The sequence below is a fragment of the Rhinoderma darwinii genome, chromosome 12, assembly GCF_050947455.1.
Source record: "Rhinoderma darwinii isolate aRhiDar2 chromosome 12, aRhiDar2.hap1, whole genome shotgun sequence".
Taxonomy (NCBI): Eukaryota; Metazoa; Chordata; class Amphibia; order Anura; family Rhinodermatidae; genus Rhinoderma; species Rhinoderma darwinii.
The window spans coordinates 597,557-622,500 of record NC_134698.1 but is presented as its reverse complement, the minus strand read 5'-3'; the positions used below and the strand labels follow the sequence as shown (position 1 = coordinate 622,500).

At 36.6% G+C, this 24,944-nt stretch overlaps 1 protein-coding gene across 2 annotated transcripts in view; it reads left to right on the top strand.

The window, feature by feature from the left end:
* FLAD1 (flavin adenine dinucleotide synthetase 1) overlaps window positions 1-24,944 on the top strand; it is a 41,793-nt gene that overhangs the window by 6,591 nt on the left and 10,258 nt on the right. For both annotated transcript variants that reach the window (XM_075844886.1, XM_075844887.1), the window contains exon 2: window positions 19,070-19,281. In XM_075844886.1, the coding sequence (XP_075701001.1) occupies window positions 19,102-19,281 (180 nt within the window). In that variant the 5' untranslated portion in view covers window positions 19,070-19,101. The remainder of the gene's footprint in view (window positions 1-19,069; window positions 19,282-24,944) is intronic.

Below are 24,944 nucleotides of genomic sequence, written 5' to 3'. Positions count from 1 at the left end.
TTATATTACACCCCTTATACTGTATAGTACACCCCCTGTATATTATATTACACCCCTTATACTGTATAGTACACCCCCTGTATATTATATTACACCCCTTATACTGTATAGTACACCCCCTGTATATTATATTACACCCCTTATACTGTATAGTACACCCCCTGTATATTATATTACACCCCTTATACTGTATAGTACACCCCCTGTATATTATATTACACCCCTTATACTGTATAGTACACCTCCTGTATATTATATTACACCTCTTATACTGTATAGTACATCTCCTGTATATTATATTACACCCCTTATACTGTATAGTACACCCCCTGTATATTATATTATACCTCTTATACTGTATAGTACACCCCCTGTATATTATATTACACCCCCTGTATATTATATTACACCCCCTGTATATTATATTACACCCCCTGTATATTATATTACACCTCCTGTATATTATATTACACCTCTTATACTGTATAGTACACCTCCTGTATATTATATTACACCTCTTATACTGTATAGTACATCTCCTGTATATTATATTACACCCCTTATACTGTATAGTACACCTCCTGTATATTATATTACACCCCTTATACTGTATAGTACATCCCCTGTATATTATATTACACCTCTTATACTGTATAGTACACCCCCTGTATATTATATTACACCCCATATACTGTATAGTACACCCCCTGTATATTATATTACACCTCCTGTATATTATATTACACCCCTTATACTGTATAGTACATCTCCTGTATATTATATTACACCTCTTATACTGTATAGTACATCTCCTGTGTATTATATTACACCCCTTATACTGTATAGTACACCTCCTGTATATTATATTACACCCCTTATACTGTATAGTACACCCCCTGTATATTATATTACACCCCTTATACTGTATAGTACATCTCCTGTATATTATATTACACCTTATACTGTATAGTACACCTCCTGTATATTATATTACACCTCTTATACTGTATAGTCACCCCCTGTATATTATATTACACCCCTTATACTGTATAGTACACCTCCTGTATATTATATTACACCTCTTATACTGTATAGTACACCTCCTGTATATTATATTACACCCCTTATACTGTATAGTACACCTCCTGTATATTATATTACACCCCCTGTATATTATATTACACCTCCTGTATATTATATTACACCTCTTATACTGTATAGTACATCTCCTGTATATTATATTACACCCCTTATACTGTATAGTACACCCCCTGTATATTATATTACACCCCTTATACTGTATAGTACACCTCCTGTATATTATATTACACCTCTTATACTGTATAGTACACCTCCTGTATATTATATTACACCCCCTGTATATTATATTACACCTCCTGTATATTATATTACACCTCTTATACTGTATAGTACACCCTCTGTATATTATATTATACCCCTTATACTGTATAGTACACCCCCCTGTATATTATATTACACCTCTTATACTGTATAGTACACCCCCTGTATATTATATTACACCCCTTATACTGTATAGTACACCCCCTGTATATTATATTACACCTCTTATACTGTATAGTACACCTCCTGTATATTATATTACACCCCTTATACTGTATAGTACACCCCCTGTATATTATATTACACCCCTTATACTGTATAGTACACCCCCTGTATATTATATTACACCTCTTATACTGTATAGTACACCTCCTGTATATTATATTACACCTCTTATACTGTATAGTACACCCCCTGTATATTATATTACACCCCTTATACTGTATAGTACACCTCCTGTATATTATATTACACCTCTTATACTGTATAGTACATCTCCTGTATATTATATTACACCCCTTATACTGTATAGTACACCCCCTGTATATTATATTACACCTCTTATACTGTATAGTACACCTCCTGTATATTATATTACACCTCTTATACTGTATAGTACATCTCCTGTATATTATATTACATCCCTTATACTGTATAGTACACCTCCTGTATATTATATTACACCTCTTATACTGTATAGTACACCTCCTGTATATTATATTACACCTCTTATACTGTATAGTACATCTCCTGTATATTATATTACACCTCTTATACTGTATAGTCACCCCCTGTATATTATATTACACCTCTTATACTGTATAGTACACCTCCTGTATATTATATTACACCCCTTATACTGTATAGTACACCCCCTGTATATTATATTACACCTCTTATACTGTATAGTACACCTCCTGTATATTATATTACACCTCTTATACTGTATAGTACACCTCCTGTATATTATATTACACCTCTTATACTGTATAGTACACCTCCTGTATATTATATTACACCTCTTATACTGTATAGTACACCTCCTGTATATTATATTACACCTCTTATACTGTATAGTACACCTCCTGTATATTATATTACACCTCTTATACTGTATAGTACATCTCCTGTATATTATATTACACCTCTTATACTGTATAGTACACCTCCTGTATATTATATTACACCTCTTATACTGTATAGTACACCTCCTGTATATTATATTACACCCCTTATACTGTATAGTACACCCTCCTGTATATTATATTACACCCCTTATACTGTATAGTACACCTCCTGTATATTATATTACACCTCTTATACTGTATAGTACACCTCCTGTATATTATATTACACCTCTTATACTGTATAGTACATCTCCTGTATATTATATTACACCTCTTATACTGTATAGTACACCTCCTGTATATTATATTACACCCCTTATACTGTATAGTACACCTCCTGTATATTATATTACACCCCTTATACTGTATAGTACACCCCCTGTATATTATATTACACCTCTTATACTGTATAGTACACCCCCTGTATATTATATTACACCCCTTATACTGTATAGTACACCTCCTGTATATTATATTACACCTCTTATACTGTATAGTACACCTCCTGTATATTATATTACACCCCTTATACTGTATAGTACACCTCCTGTATATTATATTATACCTCTTATACTGTATAGTACACCTCCTGTATATTATATTACACCTCTTATACTGTATAGTACACCCCCTGTATATTATATTACACCCCTTATACTGTATAGTACACCCTCCTGTATATTATATTACACCTCTTATACTGTATAGTACACCTCCTGTATATTATATTACACCTCTTATACTGTATAGTACACCCCCTGTATATTATATTACACCTCTTATACTGTATAGTACATCCCCTGTATATTATATTACACCTCTTATACTGTATAGTACACCCCCTGTATATTATATTACACCTCTTATACTGTATAGTACACCCCCTGTATATTATATTACACCTCTTATACTGTATAGTACATCCCCTGTATATTATATTACACCCCTTATACTGTATAGTACACCCTCCTGTATATTATATTACACCTCTTATACTGTATAGTACACCTCCTGTATATTATATTACACCTCTTATACTGTATAGTACACCCCCTGTATATTATATTACACCTCTTATACTGTATAGTACACCTCCTGTATATTATATTACACCCCTTATACTGTATAGTACACCTCCTGTATATTATATTACACCCCTTATACTGTATAGTACACCTCCTGTATATTATATTACATCCCTTATACTGTATAGTACACCTCCTGTATATTATATTACACCTCTTATACTGTATAGTACATCTCCTGTATATTATATTACACCCCTTATACTGTATAGTACACCTCCTGTATATTATATTACACCCCTTATACTGTATAGTACACCTCCTGTATATTATATTACACCTCTTATACTGTATAGTACATCTCCTGTATATTATATTACACCCCTTATACTGTATAGTACACCTCCTGTATATTATATTACACCTCTTATACTGTATAGTACATCTCCTGTATATTATATTACACCCCTTATACTGTATAGTACACCTCCTGTATATTATATTACACCTCTTATACTGTATAGTACATCTCCTGTATATTATATTACACCCCTTATACTGTATAGTACACCTCCTGTATATTATATTACACCTCTTATACTGTATAGTACACCCCCTGTATATTATATTACACCCCTTATACTGTATAGTACACCTCCTGTATATTATATTACACCTCTTATACTGTATAGTACACCTCCTGTATATTATATTACACCTCTTATACTGTATAGTACACCTCCTGTATATTATATTACACCCCTTATACTGTATAGTACACCCCCTGTATATTATATTACACCTCTTATACTGTATAGTACACCTCCTGTATATTATATTACACCCCTTATACTGTATAGTACACCTCCTGTATATTATATTACACCTCTTATACTGTATAGTACACCCCCTGTATATTATATTACACCTCTTATACTGTATAGTACACCCCCTGTATATTATATTACACCCCTTATACTGTATAGTACACCTCCTGTATATTATATTACACCCCTTATACTGTATAGTACACCTCCTGTATATTATATTACACCTCTTATACTGTATAGTACATCTCCTGTATATTATATTACACCTCTTATACTGTATAGTCACCCCCTGTATATTATATTACACCTCTTATACTGTATAGTACACCTCCTGTATATTATATTACACCTCTTATACTGTATAGTCACCCCCTGTATATTATATTACACCTCTTATACTGTATAGTACACCTCCTGTATATTATATTACACCTCTTATACTGTATAGTACACCCCCTGTATATTATATTACACCCCTTATACTGTATAGTACACCTCCTGTATATTATATTACACCTCTTATACTGTATAGTACACCTCCTGTATATTATATTACACCTCTTATACTGTATAGTACACCCCCTGTATATTATATTACACCTCTTATACTGTATAGTACACCTCCTGTATATTATATTACACCCCTTATACTGTATAGTACACCTCCTGTATATTATATTACACCTCTTATACTGTATAGTACACCTCCTGTATATTATATTACACCTCTTATACTGTATAGTACACCCCCTGTATATTATATTATACCTCTTATACTGTATAGTACATCTCCTGTATATTATATTACACCCCTTATACTGTATAGTACACCTCCTGTATATTATATTACACCCCTTATACTGTATAGTACACCTCCTGTATATTATATTACACCCCTTATACTGTATAGTACACCCCCTGTATATTATATTACACCTCTTATACTGTATAGTACACCTCCTGTATATTATATTACACCTCTTATACTGTATAGTACACCTCCTGTATATTATATTACACCTCTTATACTGTATAGTACACCTCCTATATATTATATTACACCTCTTATACTGTATAGTACACCTCCTGTATATTATATTACACCTCTTATACTGTATAGTACACCTCCTATATATTATATTACACCTCTTATACTGTATAGTACACCCCCTGTATATTATATTACACCTCTTATACTGTATAGTACACCTCCTGTATATTATATTACACCTCTTATGCTGTATAGTACACCTCCTGTATATTATATTACACCTCTTATGCTGTATAGTACACCCCCTGTATATTATATTATACCTCTTATACTGTATAGTACACCTCCTGTATATTATATTACACCCCTTATACTGTATAGTACACCTCCTGTATATTATATTACACCCCTTATACTGTATAGTACACCCCCTGTATATTATATTACACCTCTTATACTGTATATTACACCTCCTGTATATTATATTACACCTCTTATACTGTATAGTACACCTCCTGTATATTATATTACACCTCTTATACTGTATAGTACACCTCCTGTATATTATATTACACCCCTTATACTGTATAGTACACCTCCTGTATATTATATTACACCTCTTATACTGTATAGTACACCTCCTGTATATTATATTACACCCCTTATACTGTATAGTACACCTCCTGTATATTATATTACACCTCTTATACTGTATAGTACACCCCCTGTATATTATATTACACCCCTTATACTGTATAGTACACCCCCTGTATATTATATTACACCCCTTATACTGTATAGTACACCTCCTGTATATTATATTACACCCCTTATACTGTATAGTACACCTCCTGTATATTATATTACACCTCTTATACTGTATAGTACATCCCCTGTATATTATATTACACCTCTTATACTGTATAGTACACCTCCTGTATATTATATTACATCTCTTATACTGTATAGTACACCTCCTGTATATTATATTACACCCCTTATACTGTATAGTACACCTCCTGTATATTATATTACACCTCTTATACTGTATAGTACACCTCCTGTATATTATATTACACCCCTTATACTGTATAGTACACCTCCTGTATATTATATTACACCTCTTATACTGTATAGTACACCCCCTGTATATTATATTACACCTCTTATACTGTATAGTACACCTCCTGTATATTATATTACACCTCTTATACTGTATAGTACATCTCCTGTATATTATATTACACCCCTTATACTGTATAGTACACCCCCTGTATATTATATTACACCCCTTATACTGTATAGTACACCTCCTGTATATTATATTATACCTCTTATACTGTATAGTACACCTCCTGTATATTATATTACACCCCTTATACTGTATAGTACACCTCCTGTATATTATATTACACCCCTTATACTGTATAGTACACCTCCTGTATATTATATTACACCCCTTATACTGTATAGTACATCTCCTGTATATTATATTACACCTCTTATACTGTATAGTACACCCCCTGTATATTATATTACACCCCTTATACTGTATAGTACACCTCCTGTATATTATATTACACCTCTTATACTGTATAGTACATCTCCTGTATATTATATTACACCCCTTATACTGTATAGTACACCTCCTGTATATTATATTACACCCCTTATACTGTATAGTACACCCCCTGTATATTATATTACACCCCATATACTGTATAGTACACCCCCTGTATATTATATTACACCTCCTGTATATTATATTACACCCCTTATACTGTATAGTACATCTCCTGTATATTATATTACACCTCTTATACTGTATAGTACACCTCCTGTATATTATATTACACCTCTTATACTGTATAGTACACCTCCTGTATATTATATTACACCTCTTATACTGTATAGTACACCCCCTGTATATTATATTACACCCCTTATACTGTATAGTACACCTCCTGTATATTATATTACACCCCTTATACTGTATAGTACACCTCCTGTATATTATATTACACCTCTTATACTGTATAGTACATCTCCTGTATATTATATTACACCCCTTATACTGTATAGTACACCCCCTGTATATTATATTATACCTCTTATACTGTATAGTACACCTCCTGTATATTATATTACACCCCTTATACTGTATAGTACACCCCCTGTATATTATATTACACCTCTTATACTGTATAGTACACCTCCTGTATATTATATTACACCTCTTATACTGTATAGTACACCCCCTGTATATTATATTACACCCCTTATACTGTATAGTACACCTCCTGTATATTATATTACACCTCTTATACTGTATAGTACACCCCCTGTATATTATATTACACCCCTTATACTGTATAGTACACCTCCTGTATATTATATTACACCCCTTATACTGTATAGTACACCCCCTGTATATTATATTACACCTCTTATACTGTATAGTACACCTCCTGTATATTATATTACACCCCTTATACTGTATAGTACACCTCCTGTATATTATATTACACCTCTTATACTGTATAGTACACCTCCTGTATATTATATTACACCCCTTATACTGTATAGTACATCTCCTGTATATTATATTACACCCCTTATACTGTATAGTACACCCCCTGTATATTATATTATACCTCTTATACTGTATAGTACACCTCCTGTATATTATATTACACCCCCTGTATATTATATTACACCCCCTGTATATTATATTACACCTCCTGTATATTATATTACACCTCTTCTACTGTATAGTACACCTCCTGTATATTATATTACACCTCTTATACTGTATAGTACACCTCCTGTATATTATATTACACCCCTTATACTGTATAGTACACCTCCTGTATATTATATTACACCCCTTATACTGTATAGTACACCTCCTGTATATTATATTACACCCCCTGTATATTATATTACACCCCCTGTATATTATATTACACCTCCTGTATATTATATTACACCTCTTATACTGTATAGTACACCCCCTGTATATTATATTACACCCCTTATACTGTATAGTACACCCCCTGTATATTATATTACACCTCTTATACTGTATAGTACACCCCCTGTATATTATATTACACCCCTTATACTGTATAGTACATCCCCTGTATATTATATTACACCCCTTATACTGTATAGTACACCTCCTGTATATTATATTACACCCCTTATACTGTGTAGTACATCCCCTGTATATTATATTACACCCCTTATACTGTATAGTACACCTCCTGTATATTATATTACACCTCTTATACTGTATAGTACATCCCCTGTATATTATATTACACCCCTTATACTGTATAGTACACCTCCTGTATATTATATTACACCCCTTATACTGTATAGTACATCCCCTGTATATTATATTACACCCCTTATACTGTATAGTACACCTCCTGTATATTATATTACACCCCTTATACTGTATAGTACATCCCCTGTATATTATATTACACCCCTTATACTGTATAGTACACCTCCTGTATATTATATTACACCTCTTATACTGTATAGTACACCTCCTGTATATTATTACACCCCTTATACTGTATAGTACACCCCCTGTATATTATATTACACCCCTTATACTGTATAGTACACCTCCTGTATATTATATTACACCTCTTATACTGTATAGTACATCCCCTGTATATTATATTACACCTCTTATACTGTATAGTACACCTCCTGTATATTATATTACACCCCTTATACTGTATAGTACACCTCCTGTATATTATATTACACCTCTTATACTGTATAGTACATCCCCTGTATATTATATTACACCCCTTATACTGTATAGTACACCTCCTGTATATTATATTACACCCCTTATACTGTATAGTACACCTCCTGTATATTATATTACACCTCTTATACTGTATAGTACATCTCCTGTATATTATATTACACCTCTTATACTGTATAGTACATCCCCTGTATATTATATTACACCCCTTATACTGTATAGTACACCTCCTGTATATTATATTACACCCCTTATACTGTATAGTACACCTCCTGTATATTATATTACACCTCTTATACTGTATAGTACATCTCCTGTATATTATATTACACCCCTTATACTGTATAGTACACCTCCTGTATATTATATTACACCTCTTATACTGTATAGTACACCCCCTGTATATTATATTACACCTCTTATACTGTATAGTACATCTCCTGTATATTATATTACACCCCTTATACTGTATAGTACACCTCCTGTATATTATATTACACCTCTTATACTGTATAGTACATCCCCTGTATATTATATTACACCTCTTATACTGTATAGTACACCTCCTGTATATTATATTACACCCCTTATACTGTATAGTACACCCCCTGTATATTATATTACACCTCCTGTATATTATATTACACCTCTTATACTGTATATTACACCTCCTGTATATTATATTACACCTCTTATACTGTATAGTACACCTCCTGTATATTATATTACACCCCTTATACTGTATAGTACACCCCCTGTATATTATATTACACCCCTTATACTGTATAGTACACCCCCTGTATATTATATTACACCCCCTGTATATTATATTACACCTCCTGTATATTATATTACACCTCTTATACTGTATAGTACACCCCCTGTATATTATATTACACCCCTTATACTGTATAGTACACCTCCTGTATATTATATTACACCCCTTATACTGTATAGTACATCCCCTGTATATTATATTACACCTCTTATACTGTATAGTACACCTCCTGTATATTATATTACACCTCTTATACTGTATAGTACACCTCCTGTATATTATATTACACCTCTTATACTGTATAGTACACCTCCTGTATATTATATTACACCTCTTATACTGTATAGTACACCTCCTGTATATTATATTACACCCCCTGTATATTATATTACACCTCCTGTATATTATATTACACCTCTTATACTGTATAATACACCCCCTGTATATTATATTACACCCCTTATACTGTATAGTACACCTCCTGTATATTATATTACACCCCTTATACTGTATAGTACATCCCCTGTATATTATATTACACCTCTTATACTGTATAGTACACCTCCTGTATATTATATTACACCTCTTATACTGTATAGTACATCTCCTGTATATTATATTACACCCCTTATACTGTATAGTACATCTCCTGTATATTATATTACACCTCTTATACTGTATAGTACACCTCCTGTATATTATATTACACCTCTTATACTGTATAGTCACCCCCTATATATTATATTACACCTCTTATACTGTATAGTACACCTCCTGTATATTATATTACACCTCTTATACTGTATAGTACACCTCCTGTATATTATATTACACCTCTTATACTGTATAGTACACCCCCTGTATATTATATTACACCCCTTATACTGTATAGTACACCTCCTGTATATTATATTACACCTCTTATACTGTATAGTACATCTCCTGTATATTATATTACACCTCTTATACTGTATAGTACACCTCCTGTATATTATATTACACCTCTTATACTGTATAGTACACCTCCTGTATATTATATTACACCCCATATACTGTATAGTACACCTCCTGTATATTATATTACACCTCTTATACTGTATAGTACACCTCCTGTATATTATATTACACCTCTTATACTGTATAGTACACCTCCTGTATATTATATTACACCTCTTATACTGTATAGTACACCCCCTGTATATTATATTACACCCCATATACTGTATAGTACACCTCCTGTATATTATATTACACCCCTTATACTGTGTAGTGCACCCCCTGTATATTATATTACACCCCTTATACTGTATAGTACACCCCCTGTATATTATATTACACCCCTTATACTGTATAGTACACCTCCTGTATATTATATTACCTCTTATACTGTATAGTACACCTCCTGTATATTATATTACACCTCTTATACTGTATAGTACACCCCCTGTATATTATATTACACCCCTTATACTGTATAGTACACCCCCTGTATATTCTGTCATCCCCTGTATATTATATTACACCCCTTATACTGTATATTATATTACACCTCTTATACTGTATAGTACACCCCCTGTATATTATATTACACCCCTTATACTGTATAGTACACCCCCTGTATATTATATTACACCTCTTATACTGTATAGTACACCTCCTGTATATTATATTACACCCCTTATACTGTATAGTACACCTCCTGTATATTATATTACACCTCTTATACTGTATAGTACACCTCCTGTATATTATATTACACCCCTTATACTGTATAGTACACCTCCTGTATATTATATTACATCTCTTATACTGTATAGTACACCTCCTGTATATTATATTACACCTCTTATACTGTATAGTACACCTCCTGTATATTATATTACACCTCTTATACTGTATAGTACACCTCCTGTATATTATATTACACCTCTTATACTGTATAGTACATCTCCTGTATATTATATTACACCCCTTATACTGTATAGTACATCTCCTGTATATTATATTACACCTCTTATACTGTATAGTACACCTCCTGTATATTATATTACACCTCTTATACTGTATAGTACACCCCCTGTATATTATATTACACCCCTTATACTGTATAGTACACCCCCCTGTATATTATATTACACCTCTTATACTGTATAGTACACCCCCTGTATATTATATTACACCTCTTATACTGTATAGTACACCTCCTGTATATTATATTATACCCCTTATACTGTATAGTACACCTCCTGTATATTATATTACACCTCTTATACTGTATAGTACACCCCCTGTATATTATATTACACCTCTTATACTGTATAGTACACCTCCTGTATATTATATTACACCCCTTATACTGTATAGTACACCCCCTGTATATTATATTACACCCCTTATACTGTATAGTACACCTCCTGTATATTATATTACACCCCTTATACTGTATAGTACACCTCCTGTATATTATATTACACCTCTTATACTGTATAGTACACCCCCTGTATATTATATTACACCTTATACTGTATAGTACACCTCCTGTATATTATATTACACCTCTTATACTGTATAGTACACCCCCTGTATATTATATTACACCCCTTATACTGTATAGTACACCCCCTGTATATTATATTACACCTCTTATACTGTATAGTACACCTCCTGTATATTATATTACACCTCTTATACTGTATAGTATACCCCCTGTATATTATATTACACCTCTTATACTGTATAGTACACCCCCCTGTATATTATATTACACCTCTTATACTGTATAGTACACCCCCTGTATATTATATTATACCCCTTATACTGTATAGTACACCCCCCTGTATATTATATTACACCTCTTATACTGTATAGTACATCCCCTGTATATTATATTACACCCCTTATACTGTATAGTACACCTCCTGTATATTATATTACACCCCTTATACTGTATAGTACACCCCCTGTATATTATATTACACCTCTTATACTGTATAGTACACCCCCTGTATATTATATTACACCTCTTATACTGTATAGTACACCTCCTGTATATTATATTACACCCCTTATACTGTATAGTACACCCCCTGTATATTATATTACACCTCTTATACTGTATAGTACACCTCCTGTATATTATATTACACCTCTTATGCTGTATAGTACACCTCCTGTATATTATATTACACCTCTTATGCTGTATAGTACACCTCCTGTATATTATATTACACCTCTTATGCTGTATAGTACACCCCCTGTATATTATATTACACCTCTTATACTGTATAGTACACCTCCTGTATATTATATTACACCTCTTATACTGTATAGTACACCCCCTGTATATTATATTACACCTCTTATACTGTATAGTACACCCCCTGTATATTATATTACACCCCTTATACTGTATAGTACACCTCCTGTATATTATATTACACCCCTTATACTGTATAGTACACCTCCTGTATATTATATTACACCCCTTATACTGTATAGTACACCTCCTGTATATTATATTACACCCCTTATACTGTATAGTACACCTCCTGTATATTATATTACACCTCTTATACTGTATAGTACACCTCCTGTATATTATATTACACCTCTTATACTGTATAGTACACCTCCTGTATATTATATTACACCCCTTATACTGTATAGTACACCTCCTGTATATTATTACACCCCTTATACTGTATAGTACACCCCCTGTATATTATATTACACCCCTTATACTGTATAGTACACCTCCTGTATATTATATTACACCTCTTATACTGTATAGTACACCTCCTGTATATTATATTACACCTCTTATACTGTATAGTACACCCCCTGTATATTATATTACACCCCTTATACTGTATAGTACACCCCCTGTATATTATATTACACCCCCTGTATATTATATTACACCTCTTATACTGTATAGTACACCTCCTGTATATTATATTACACCCCTTATACTGTATAGTACACCCCCTGTATATTATATTACACCCCTTATACTGTATAGTACACCTCCTGTATATTATATTACACCCCTTATACTGTATAGTACACCTCCTGTATATTATATTACACCCCTTATACTGTATAGTACACCTCCTGTATATTATATTACACCCCTTATACTGTATAGTACACCTCCTGTATATTATATTACACCTCTTATACTGTATAGTACACCTCCTGTATATTATATTACACCTCTTATACTGTATAGTACACCTCCTGTATATTATATTACACCTCTTATACTGTATAGTACACCTCCTGTATATTATATTACACCCCTTATACTGTATAGTACACCTCCTGTATATTATTACACCCCTTATACTGTATAGTACACCCCCTGTATATTATATTACACCCCTTATACTGTATAGTACACCTCCTGTATATTATATTACACCCCTTATACTGTATAGTACACCTCCTGTATATTATATTACACCCCTTATACTGTATAGTACACCTCCTGTATATTATATTACACCCCTTATACTGTATAGTGCACCTCCTGTATATTATATTACACCCCTTATACTGTGTAGTGCACCCCCTGTATATTATATTACACCCCTTATACTGTATAGTACACCTCCTGTATATTATATTACACCTCTTATACTGTATAGTACACCTCCTGTATATTATATTACACCTCTTATACTGTGTAGTACACCTCCTGTATATTATATTACACCCCTTATACTGTGTAGTGCACCCCCTGTATATTATATTACACCCCTTATACTGTGTAGTACACCTCCTGTATATTATATTACACCTCTTATACTGTATAGTACACCTCTGTATATTATATTACACCTCTTATACTGTATAGTACACCTCTGTATATTATATTACACCTCTTATACTGTATAGTACACCTCCTGTATATTATATTACACCCCTTATACTGTATAGTACACCTCCTGTATATTATATTACACCCCTTATACTGTATAGTACACCTCCTGTATATTATATTACACCCCTTATACTGTGTAGTGCACCCCCTGTATATTATATTACACCTCTTATACTGTATAGTACACCCCCTGTATATTATATTACACCCCTTATACTGTATAGTACACCCCCTGTATATTATTACACCCCTTATACTGTATAGTACACCCCCTGTATATTATATTACACCCCTTATACTGTATAGTACACCTCCTGTATATTATATTACACCTCTTATACTGTATAGTACACCTCCTGTATATTATATTACACCTCTTATACTGTATAGTACACCTCCTGTATATTATATTACACCCCTTATACTGTATAGTACACCCCCTGTATATTATATTACACCTCTTATACTGTATAGTACACCTCCTGTATATTATATTACACCCCTTATACTGTATAGTCACCTCCTGTATATTATATTACACCTCTTATACTGTATAGTACACCCCCTGTATATTATATTACACCCCTTATACTGTATAGTACACCTCCTGTATATTATATTATACCTCTTATACTGTATAGTACACCTCCTGTATATTATATTACACCCCTTATACTGTATAGTACACCTCCTGTATATTATATTACACCCCTTATACTGTATAGTACACCTCCTGTATATTATATTACACCTCTTATACTGTATAGTACACCTCCTGTATATTATATTACACCCCTTATACTGTATAGTACACCTCCTGTATATTATATTACACCTCTTATACTGTATAGTACACCTCCTGTATATTATATTACACCCCTTATACTGTATAGTACACCCCCTGTATATTATATTACACCCCTTATACTGTATAGTACACCTCCTGTATATTATATTACACCTCTTATACTGTATAGTACACCTCCTGTATATTATATTACACCCCTTATACTGTATAGTACACCTCCTGTATATTATATTACACCTCTTATACTGTATAGTACACCTCCTGTATATTATATTACACCCCTTATACTGTATAGTACACCCCCTGTATATTATATTACACCCCTTATACTGTATAGTACACCTCCTGTATATTATATTACCTCTTATACTGTATAGTACACCTCCTGTATATTATATTACACCTCTTATACTGTATAGTACATCCCCTGTATATTATATTACACCTCTTATACTGTATAGTACACCCCCTGTATATTATATTACACCTCTTATACTGTATAGTACATCCCCTGTATATTATATTACACCCCTTATACTGTATAGTACACCCCCTGTATATTATATTACACCTCTTATACTGTATAGTACACCTCCTGTATATTATATTACACCTCTTATACTGTATAGTACACCTCCTGTATATTATATTACACCTCTTATACTGTATAGTACACCTCCTGTATATTATATTACACCTCTTATACTGTATAGTACACCTCCTGTATATTATATTACACCTCTTATACTGTATAGTACACCTCCTGTATATTATATTACACCTCTTATACTGTATAGTACACCTCCTGTATATTATATTACATCTCTTATACTGTATAGTACACCTCCTGTATATTATATTACACCCCTTATACTGTATAGTACACCTCCTGTATATTATATTACACCCCTTATACTGTGTAGTGCACCCCCTGTATATTATATTACACCTCTTATACTGTATAGTACACCTCCTGTATATTATATTACACCCCTTATACTGTATAGTACACCTCCTGTATATTATATTACTCCTCTTATACTGTATAGTACACCCCCTGTATATTATATTACACCTCTTATACTGTATAGTACACCTCCTGTATATTATATTACACCTCTTATACTGTATAGTACACCTCCTGTATATTATATTACACCTCTTATACTGTATAGTACACCTCCTGTATATTATATTACACCCCTTATACTGTATAGTACACCTCCTGTATATTATATTACACCTCTTATACTGTATAGTACATCCCCTGTATATTATATTACACCTCTTATACTGTATAGTACACCCCCTGTATATTATATTACACCTCTTATACTGTATAGTACACCCCCTGTATATTATATTACACCTCTTATACTGTATAGTACACCTCCTGTATATTATATTACACCTCTTATACTGTATAGTACATCCCCTGTATATTATATTACACCTCTTATACTGTATAGTACACCCCCTGTATATTATATTACACCTCTTATACTGTATAGTACACCCCCTGTATATTATATTACACCTCTTATACTGTATAGTACACCTCCTGTATATTATATTACACCTCTTATACTGTATAGTACACCCCCTGTATATTATATTACACCTCTTATACTGTATAGTACACCTCCTGTATATTATATTACACCCCTTATACTGTATAGTACACCTCCTGTATATTATATTACACCTCTTATACTGTATAGTACACCTCTGTATATTATATTACACCCCTTATACTGTATAGTACATCTCCTGTATATTATATTACACCCCTTATACTGTATAGTACACCTCCTGTATATTATATTACACCTCTTATACTGTATAGTACACCTCCTGTATATTATATTACACCCCTTATACTGTATAGTACACCTCCTGTATATTATATTACACCCCTTATACTGTATAGTACACCCCCTGTATATTATATTACACCTCTTATACTGTATAGTACACCTCCTGTATATTATATTACACCTCTTATACTGTATAGTACACCCCCTGTATATTATATTACACCTCTTATACTGTATATTACACCTCCTGTATATTATATTACACCTCTTATACTGTATAGTACACCTCCTGTATATTATATTACACCTCTTATACTGTATAGTACATCTCCTGTATATTATATTACACCCCTTATACTGTATAGTACACCCCCTGTATATTATATTACACCCCTTATACTGTATAGTACACCTCCTGTATATTATATTACACCCCTTATACTGTATAGTACACCTCCTGTATATTATATTACACCTCTTATACTGTATAGTACATCCCCTGTATATTATATTACACCTCTTATACTGTATAGTACACCTCCTGTATATTATATTACACCTCTTATACTGTATAGTACACCTCCTGTATATTATATTACACCCCTTATACTGTATAGTACACCTCCTGTATATTATATTACACCTCTTATACTGTATAGTACACCCCCTGTATATTATATTACACCCCTTATACTGTATAGTACACCTCCTGTATATTATATTACACCCCTTATACTGTATAGTACACCTCCTGTATATTATATTACACCTCTTATACTGTATAGTACATCCCCTGTATATTATATTACACCTCTTATACTGTATAGTACACCTCCTGTATATTATATTACACCTCTTATACTGTATAGTACACCTCCTGTATATTATATTACACCCCTTATACTGTATAGTACACCTCCTGTATATTATATTACACCTCTTATACTGTATAGTACACCCCCTGTATATTATATTACACCCCTTATACTGTATAGTACACCTCCTGTATATTATATTACACCCCTTATACTGTATAGTACACCCCCTGTATATTATATTACACCCCTTATACTGTATAGTACACCTCCTGTATATTATATTACACCTCTTATACTGTATAGTACATCCCCTGTATATTATATTACACCTCTTATACTGTATAGTACACCTCCTGTATATTATATTACACCCCTTATACTGTATAGTACACCTCCTGTATATTATATTACACCTCTTATACTGTATAGTACATCCCCTGTATATTATATTACACCTCTTATACTGTATAGTACACCTCCTGTATATTATATTACACCCCTTATACTGTATAGTACACCCCCTGTATATTATATTACACCTCTTATACTGTATAGTACACCTCCTGTATATTATATTACACCTCTTATACTGTATAGTACACCCCCTGTATATTATATTACACCCCTTATACTGTATAGTACACCTCCTGTATATTATATTACACCTCTTATACTGTATAGTACACCTCCTGTATATTATATTCTTATACCCCTTATACAGGAGGTGTACCATACAGTATGTGTATAATGGCAGCGGTGTGCGTGGGGATGAAGGGGTTACAGAGACCTCCCCCAGGACCTTTGTACTCTAGCAGTTATGTCTCCGTTCTCATGGCAGGGGCCCATTGTTGAGGGAGAAGTAAGCGGCCTATGTGGGGCAGCGGGGGTCTGCGGCTCAGCAGGGAGGTCTGCCGGTTGGGGAGGCTGCAGGCTCATCTGGTCATGTCCTCCAATAACTTCTGCCGTGTGTCGTCCTCTGCGGAGGGAAGTGCCCCTGACAACAGGACGGTAACCGCCGGCATCATCATCATCGGGGACGAGATACTGAAGGTGAGGCTGGCTCTATATACAGCTGCTGTATCCTGCTGACAGGAAAGTGTCACCACCGTATGACCCTCCAATGTGTCAGTCTACACTGGACTTCTAGTATTCTATTTCTAGCGAGTTCCTTCCGTTTACTAGTGTCATTGAAAGCTGAAAATGACCCCCCCCCCCCCCATACATTACTCATCTAGATCCTTCTCTACAGTCACTGTGAGGACCCCCCCCCATACATTACTCATCTAGATCCTTCTCTACAGTCACTGTGAGGACCCCCATACATTACTCATCTAGATCCTTCTCTACAGTCACTGTGAGGACCCCCCCCCATACATTACTCATCTAGATCCTTCTCTGCAGTCACTGTGAGGACCCCCCCCATACATTACTCATCTAGATCCTTCTCTACAGTCACTGTGAGGACCCCCCATACATTACTCATCTAGATCCTTCTCTACAGTCACTGTGAGGACCCCCCATACATTACTCATCTAGATACTTCTCTACAGTCACTGTGAGGACCCCCCCCATACATTACTCATCTAGATACTTCTCTACAGTCACTGTGAGGACCCCCCCCATACATTACTCATCTAGATCCTTCTCTACAGTCACTGTGAGGACCCCCCCATACATTACTCATCTAGATCCTTCTCTACAGTCACTGTGAGGACCCCCCCCCCATACATTACTCATCTAGATCCTTCTCTACAGTCGCTGTGAGGACCCCCCCCCATACATTACTCATCTAGATCCTTCTCTACAGTCACTGTGAGGACCCCCCCCATACATTACTCATCTAGATCCTTCTCTACAGTCACTGTGAGGACCCCCCCCCATACATTACTCATCTAGATCCTTCTCTACAGTCACTGTGAGGACCCCCCCCATACATTACTCATCTAGATCCTTCTCTACAGTCACTGTGAGGACCCCCCCATACATTACTCAGCTAGATCCTTCTCTACAGTCACTGTGAGGACCCCCCCCCCATACATTACTCATCTAGATCCTTCTCTAGTCACTGTGAGGACCCCCCCATACATTACTCATCTAGATCCTTCTCTACAGTCACTGTGAGGACCCCCCCCCCATACATTACTCATCTAGATCCTTCTCTACAGTCACTGTGAGGACCCCCCCCCCCATACATTACTCATCTAGAGCCTTCTCTACAGTCACTGTGAGGACCCCCATACATTACTCATCTAGATCCTTCTCTACAGTCACTGTGAGGACCCCCCCCATACATTACTCATCTAGATCCTTCTCTACAGTCACTGTGAGGACCCCCCCCCCATACATTACTCATCTAGATCCTTCTCTACAGTCACTGTGAGGACCCCCCCCCATACATTACTCATCTAGATCCTGCTCTACAGTCACTGTGAGGACCCCCCATACATTACTCATCTAGATCCTTCTCTACAGTCACTGTGAGGACCCCCCCCATACATTACTCATCTAGATCCTTCTCTACAGTCACTGTGAGGACCCCCCCATACATTACTCATCTAGATCCTTCTCTACAGTCACTGTGAGGACCCCCCCCCCATACATTACTCATCTAGATCCTTCTCTACAGTCACTGTGAGGACCCCCCATACATTACTCATCTAGATCCTTCTCTACAGTCACTGTGAGGACCCCCCCCCCCATACATTACTCATCTAGAACCTTCTCTACAGTCACTGTGAGGACCCCCCCCCATACATTACTCATCTAGATCCTTCTCTACAGTCACTGTGAGGACCCCCATACATTACTCATCTAGATCCTTCTCTACAGTCACTGTGAGGACCCCCCCCCATACATTACTCATCTAGATCCTTCTCTACAGTCACTGTGATGACCCCCCCCCCCATACATTACTCATCTAGATCCTTCTCTACAGTCACTGTGAGGACCCCCCCCATACATTACTCATCTAGATCCTTCTCTACAGTCACTGTGATGACCCCCCCCCATACATTACTCATCTAGATCCTTCTCTACAGTCACTGTGAGGACCCCCCCCATACATTACTCATCTAGATCCTTCTCTACAGTCACTGTGAGGACCCCCCCCCCATACATTACTCATCTAGATCCTTCTCTACAGTCACTGTGAGGACCCCCCCCCATACATTACTCATCTAGATCCTTCTCTACAGTCACTGTGAGGACCCCCCATACATTACTCATCTAGATCCTTCTCTACAGTCACTGTGAGGACCCCCCCCATACATTACTCATCTAGATCCTTCTCTACAGTCACTGTGAGGACCCCCCCCATACATTACTCATCTAGATCCTTCTCTACAGTCACTGTGAGGACCCCCCATACATTACTCATCTAGATCCTTCTCTACAGTCACTGTGAGGACCCCCCCCATACATTACTCATCTAGATCCTTCTCTACAGTCACTGTGAGGACCCCCCCATACATTACTCATCTAGATCCTTCTCTACAGTCACTGTGAGGACCCCCCCATACATTACTCATCTAGATCCTTCTCTACAGTCACTGTGAGGACCCCCCCCCCATACATTACTCATCTAGATCCTTCTCTACAGTCACTGTGAGGACCCCCCCCCATACATTACTCATCTAGATCCTTCTCTACAGTCGCTGTGAGGACCCCCCCCCCCATACATTACTCATCTAGATCCTTCTCTACAGTCACTGTGAGGACCCCCCCCATACATTACTCATCTAGATCCTTCTCTACAGTCACTGTGAGGACCCCCCCCCATACATTACTCATCTAGATCCTTCTCTACAGTCACTGTGAGGACCCCCCCCCATACATTACTCATCTAGATCCTTCTCTACAGTCGCTGTGAGGACCCCCCATACATTACTCATCTAGATCCTTCTCTACAGTCACTGTGAGGACCCCCCCCATACATTACTCATCTAGATCCTTCTCTACAGTCACTGTGAGGACCCCCCCCCATACATTACTCATCTAGATCCTTCTCTACAGTCACTGTGAGGACCCCCCCCCCATACATTACTCATCTAGATCCTTCTCTACAGTCACTGTGAGGACCCCCCCCCATACATTACTCATCTAGATCCTTCTCTACAGTCACTGTGAGGACCCCCCATACATTACTCATCTAGATCCTTCTCTACAGTCACTGTGAGGACCCCCCCCCATACATTACTCATCTAGATCCTTCTCTACAATCACTGTGAGGACCCCCCCCATACATTACTCATCTAGATCCTTCTCTACAGTCACTGTGAGGACCCCCCCATACATTACTCATCTAGATCCTGCTCTACAGTCACTGTGAGGACCCCCCCCCATACATTACTCATCTAGATCCTGCTCTACAGTCACTGTGAGGACCCCCCCCCATTACTCATCTAGATCCTTCTCTACAGTCACTGTGAGGACCCCCCCCATACATTACTCATCTAGATCCTTCTCTACAGTCACTGTGAGGACCCCCCCCCATACATTACTCATCTAGATCCTTCTCTACAGTCACTGTGAGGACCCCCCATACATTACTCATCTAGATCCTTCTCTACAGTCACTGTGAGGACCCCCCATACATTACTCATCTAGATCCTTCTCTACAATCACTGTGAGGACCCCCCCCCATACATTACTCATCTAGATCCTTCTCTACAGTCACTGTGAGGACCCCCCCCCCATACATTACTCATCTAGATCCTTCTCTACAGTCACTGTGAGGACCCCCCATACATTACTCATCTAGATCCTTCTCTACAGTCACTGTGAGGACCCCCCCCCATACATTACTCATCTAGATCCTTCTCTACAGTCACTGTGAGGACCCCCCCCATACATTACTCATCTAGATCCTTCTCTACAGTCACTGTGAGGACCCCCCCCATACATTACTCATCTAGATCCTTCTCTACAGTCACTGTGAGGACCCCCCCCCCATACATTACTCATCTAGATCCTTCTCTACAGTCACTGTGAGGACCCCCCCCCCATACATTACTCATCTAGATCCTTCTCTACAGTCACTGTGAGGACCCCCCCATACATTACTCATCTAGATCCTTCTCTACAGTCACTGTGAGGACCCCCCATACATTACTCATCTAGATCCTTCTCTACAGTCACTGTGAGGACCCCCATACATTACTCATCTAGATCCTTCTCTACAGTCACTGTGAGGACCCCCCCCCATACATTACTCATCTAGATCCTTCTCTACAGTCACTGTGAGGACCCCCCCCCCATACATTACTCATCTAGATCCTTCTCTACAGTCACTGTGAGGACCCCCCATACATTACTCATCTAGATCCTTCTCTACAGTCACTGTGAGGACCCCCCCCATACATTACTCATCTAGATCCTTCTCTACAGTCACTGTGAGGACCCCCCATACATTACTCATCTAGATCCTTCTCTACAGTCACTGTGAGGACCCCCCCCCATACATTACTCATCTAGATCCTTCTCTACAGTCGCTGTGAGGACCCCCCCCCCATACATTACTCATCTAGATCCTTCTCTACAGTCACTGTGAGGACCCCCCCCATACATTACTCATCTAGATCCTTCTCTACAGTCACTGTGAGGACCCCCCCCATACATTACTCATCTAGATCCTTCTCTACAGTCACTGTGAGGACCCCCCCCCATACATTACTCATCTAGATCCTTCTCTACAGTCACTGTGAGGACCCCCCCCCATACATTACTCATCTAGATCCTTCTCTAGTCACTGTGAGGACCCCCCCATACATTACTCATCTAGATCCTTCTCTACAGTCACTGTGAGGACCCCCCATACATTACTCATCTAGATCCTTCTCTACAGTCACTGTGAGGACCCCCCCCCATACATTACTCATCTAGATCCTTCTCTACAGTCACTGTGAGGACCCCCCCCCATACATTACTCATCTAGATCCTTCTCTACAGTCACTGTGAGGACCCCCCCCATACATTACTCATCTAGATCCTTCTCTACAGTCACTGTGAGGACCCCCCCCATACATTACTCATCTAGATCCTTCTCTACAGTCACTGTGAGGACCCCCCATACATTACTCATCTAGATCCTTCTCTACAGTCACTGTGAGGACCCCCCCCCATACATTACTCATCTAGATCCTTCTCTACAGTCACTGTGAGGACCCCCCCCCCATACATTACTCATCTAGATCCTTCTCTACAGTCACTGTGAGGACCCCCCCCATACATTACTCATCTAGATCCTTCTCTACAGTCACTGTGAGGACCCCCCCCATACATTACTCATCTAGATCCTTCTCTACAGTCACTATGAGGACCCCCCCCATACATTACTCATCTAGAGCCTTCTCTACAGTCACTGTGAGGACCCCCCCCATACATTACTCATCTAGATCCTTCTCTACAGTCACTGTGAGGAACCCCCCCCCCATACATTACTCATCTAGATCCTTCTCTACAGTCACTGTGAGGACCCCCCCCCCATACATTACTCATCTAGATCCTTCTCTACAGTCACTGTGAGGACCCCCCCCATACATTACTCATCTAGATCCTTCTCTACAGTCACTGTGAGGACCCCCCCCATACATTACTCATCTAGATCCTTCTCTACAGTCACTGTGAGGACCCCCCCCCCATACATTACTCATCTAGAGCCTTCTCTACAGTCACTGTGAGGACCCCCCCCATACATTACTCATCTAGATCCTTCT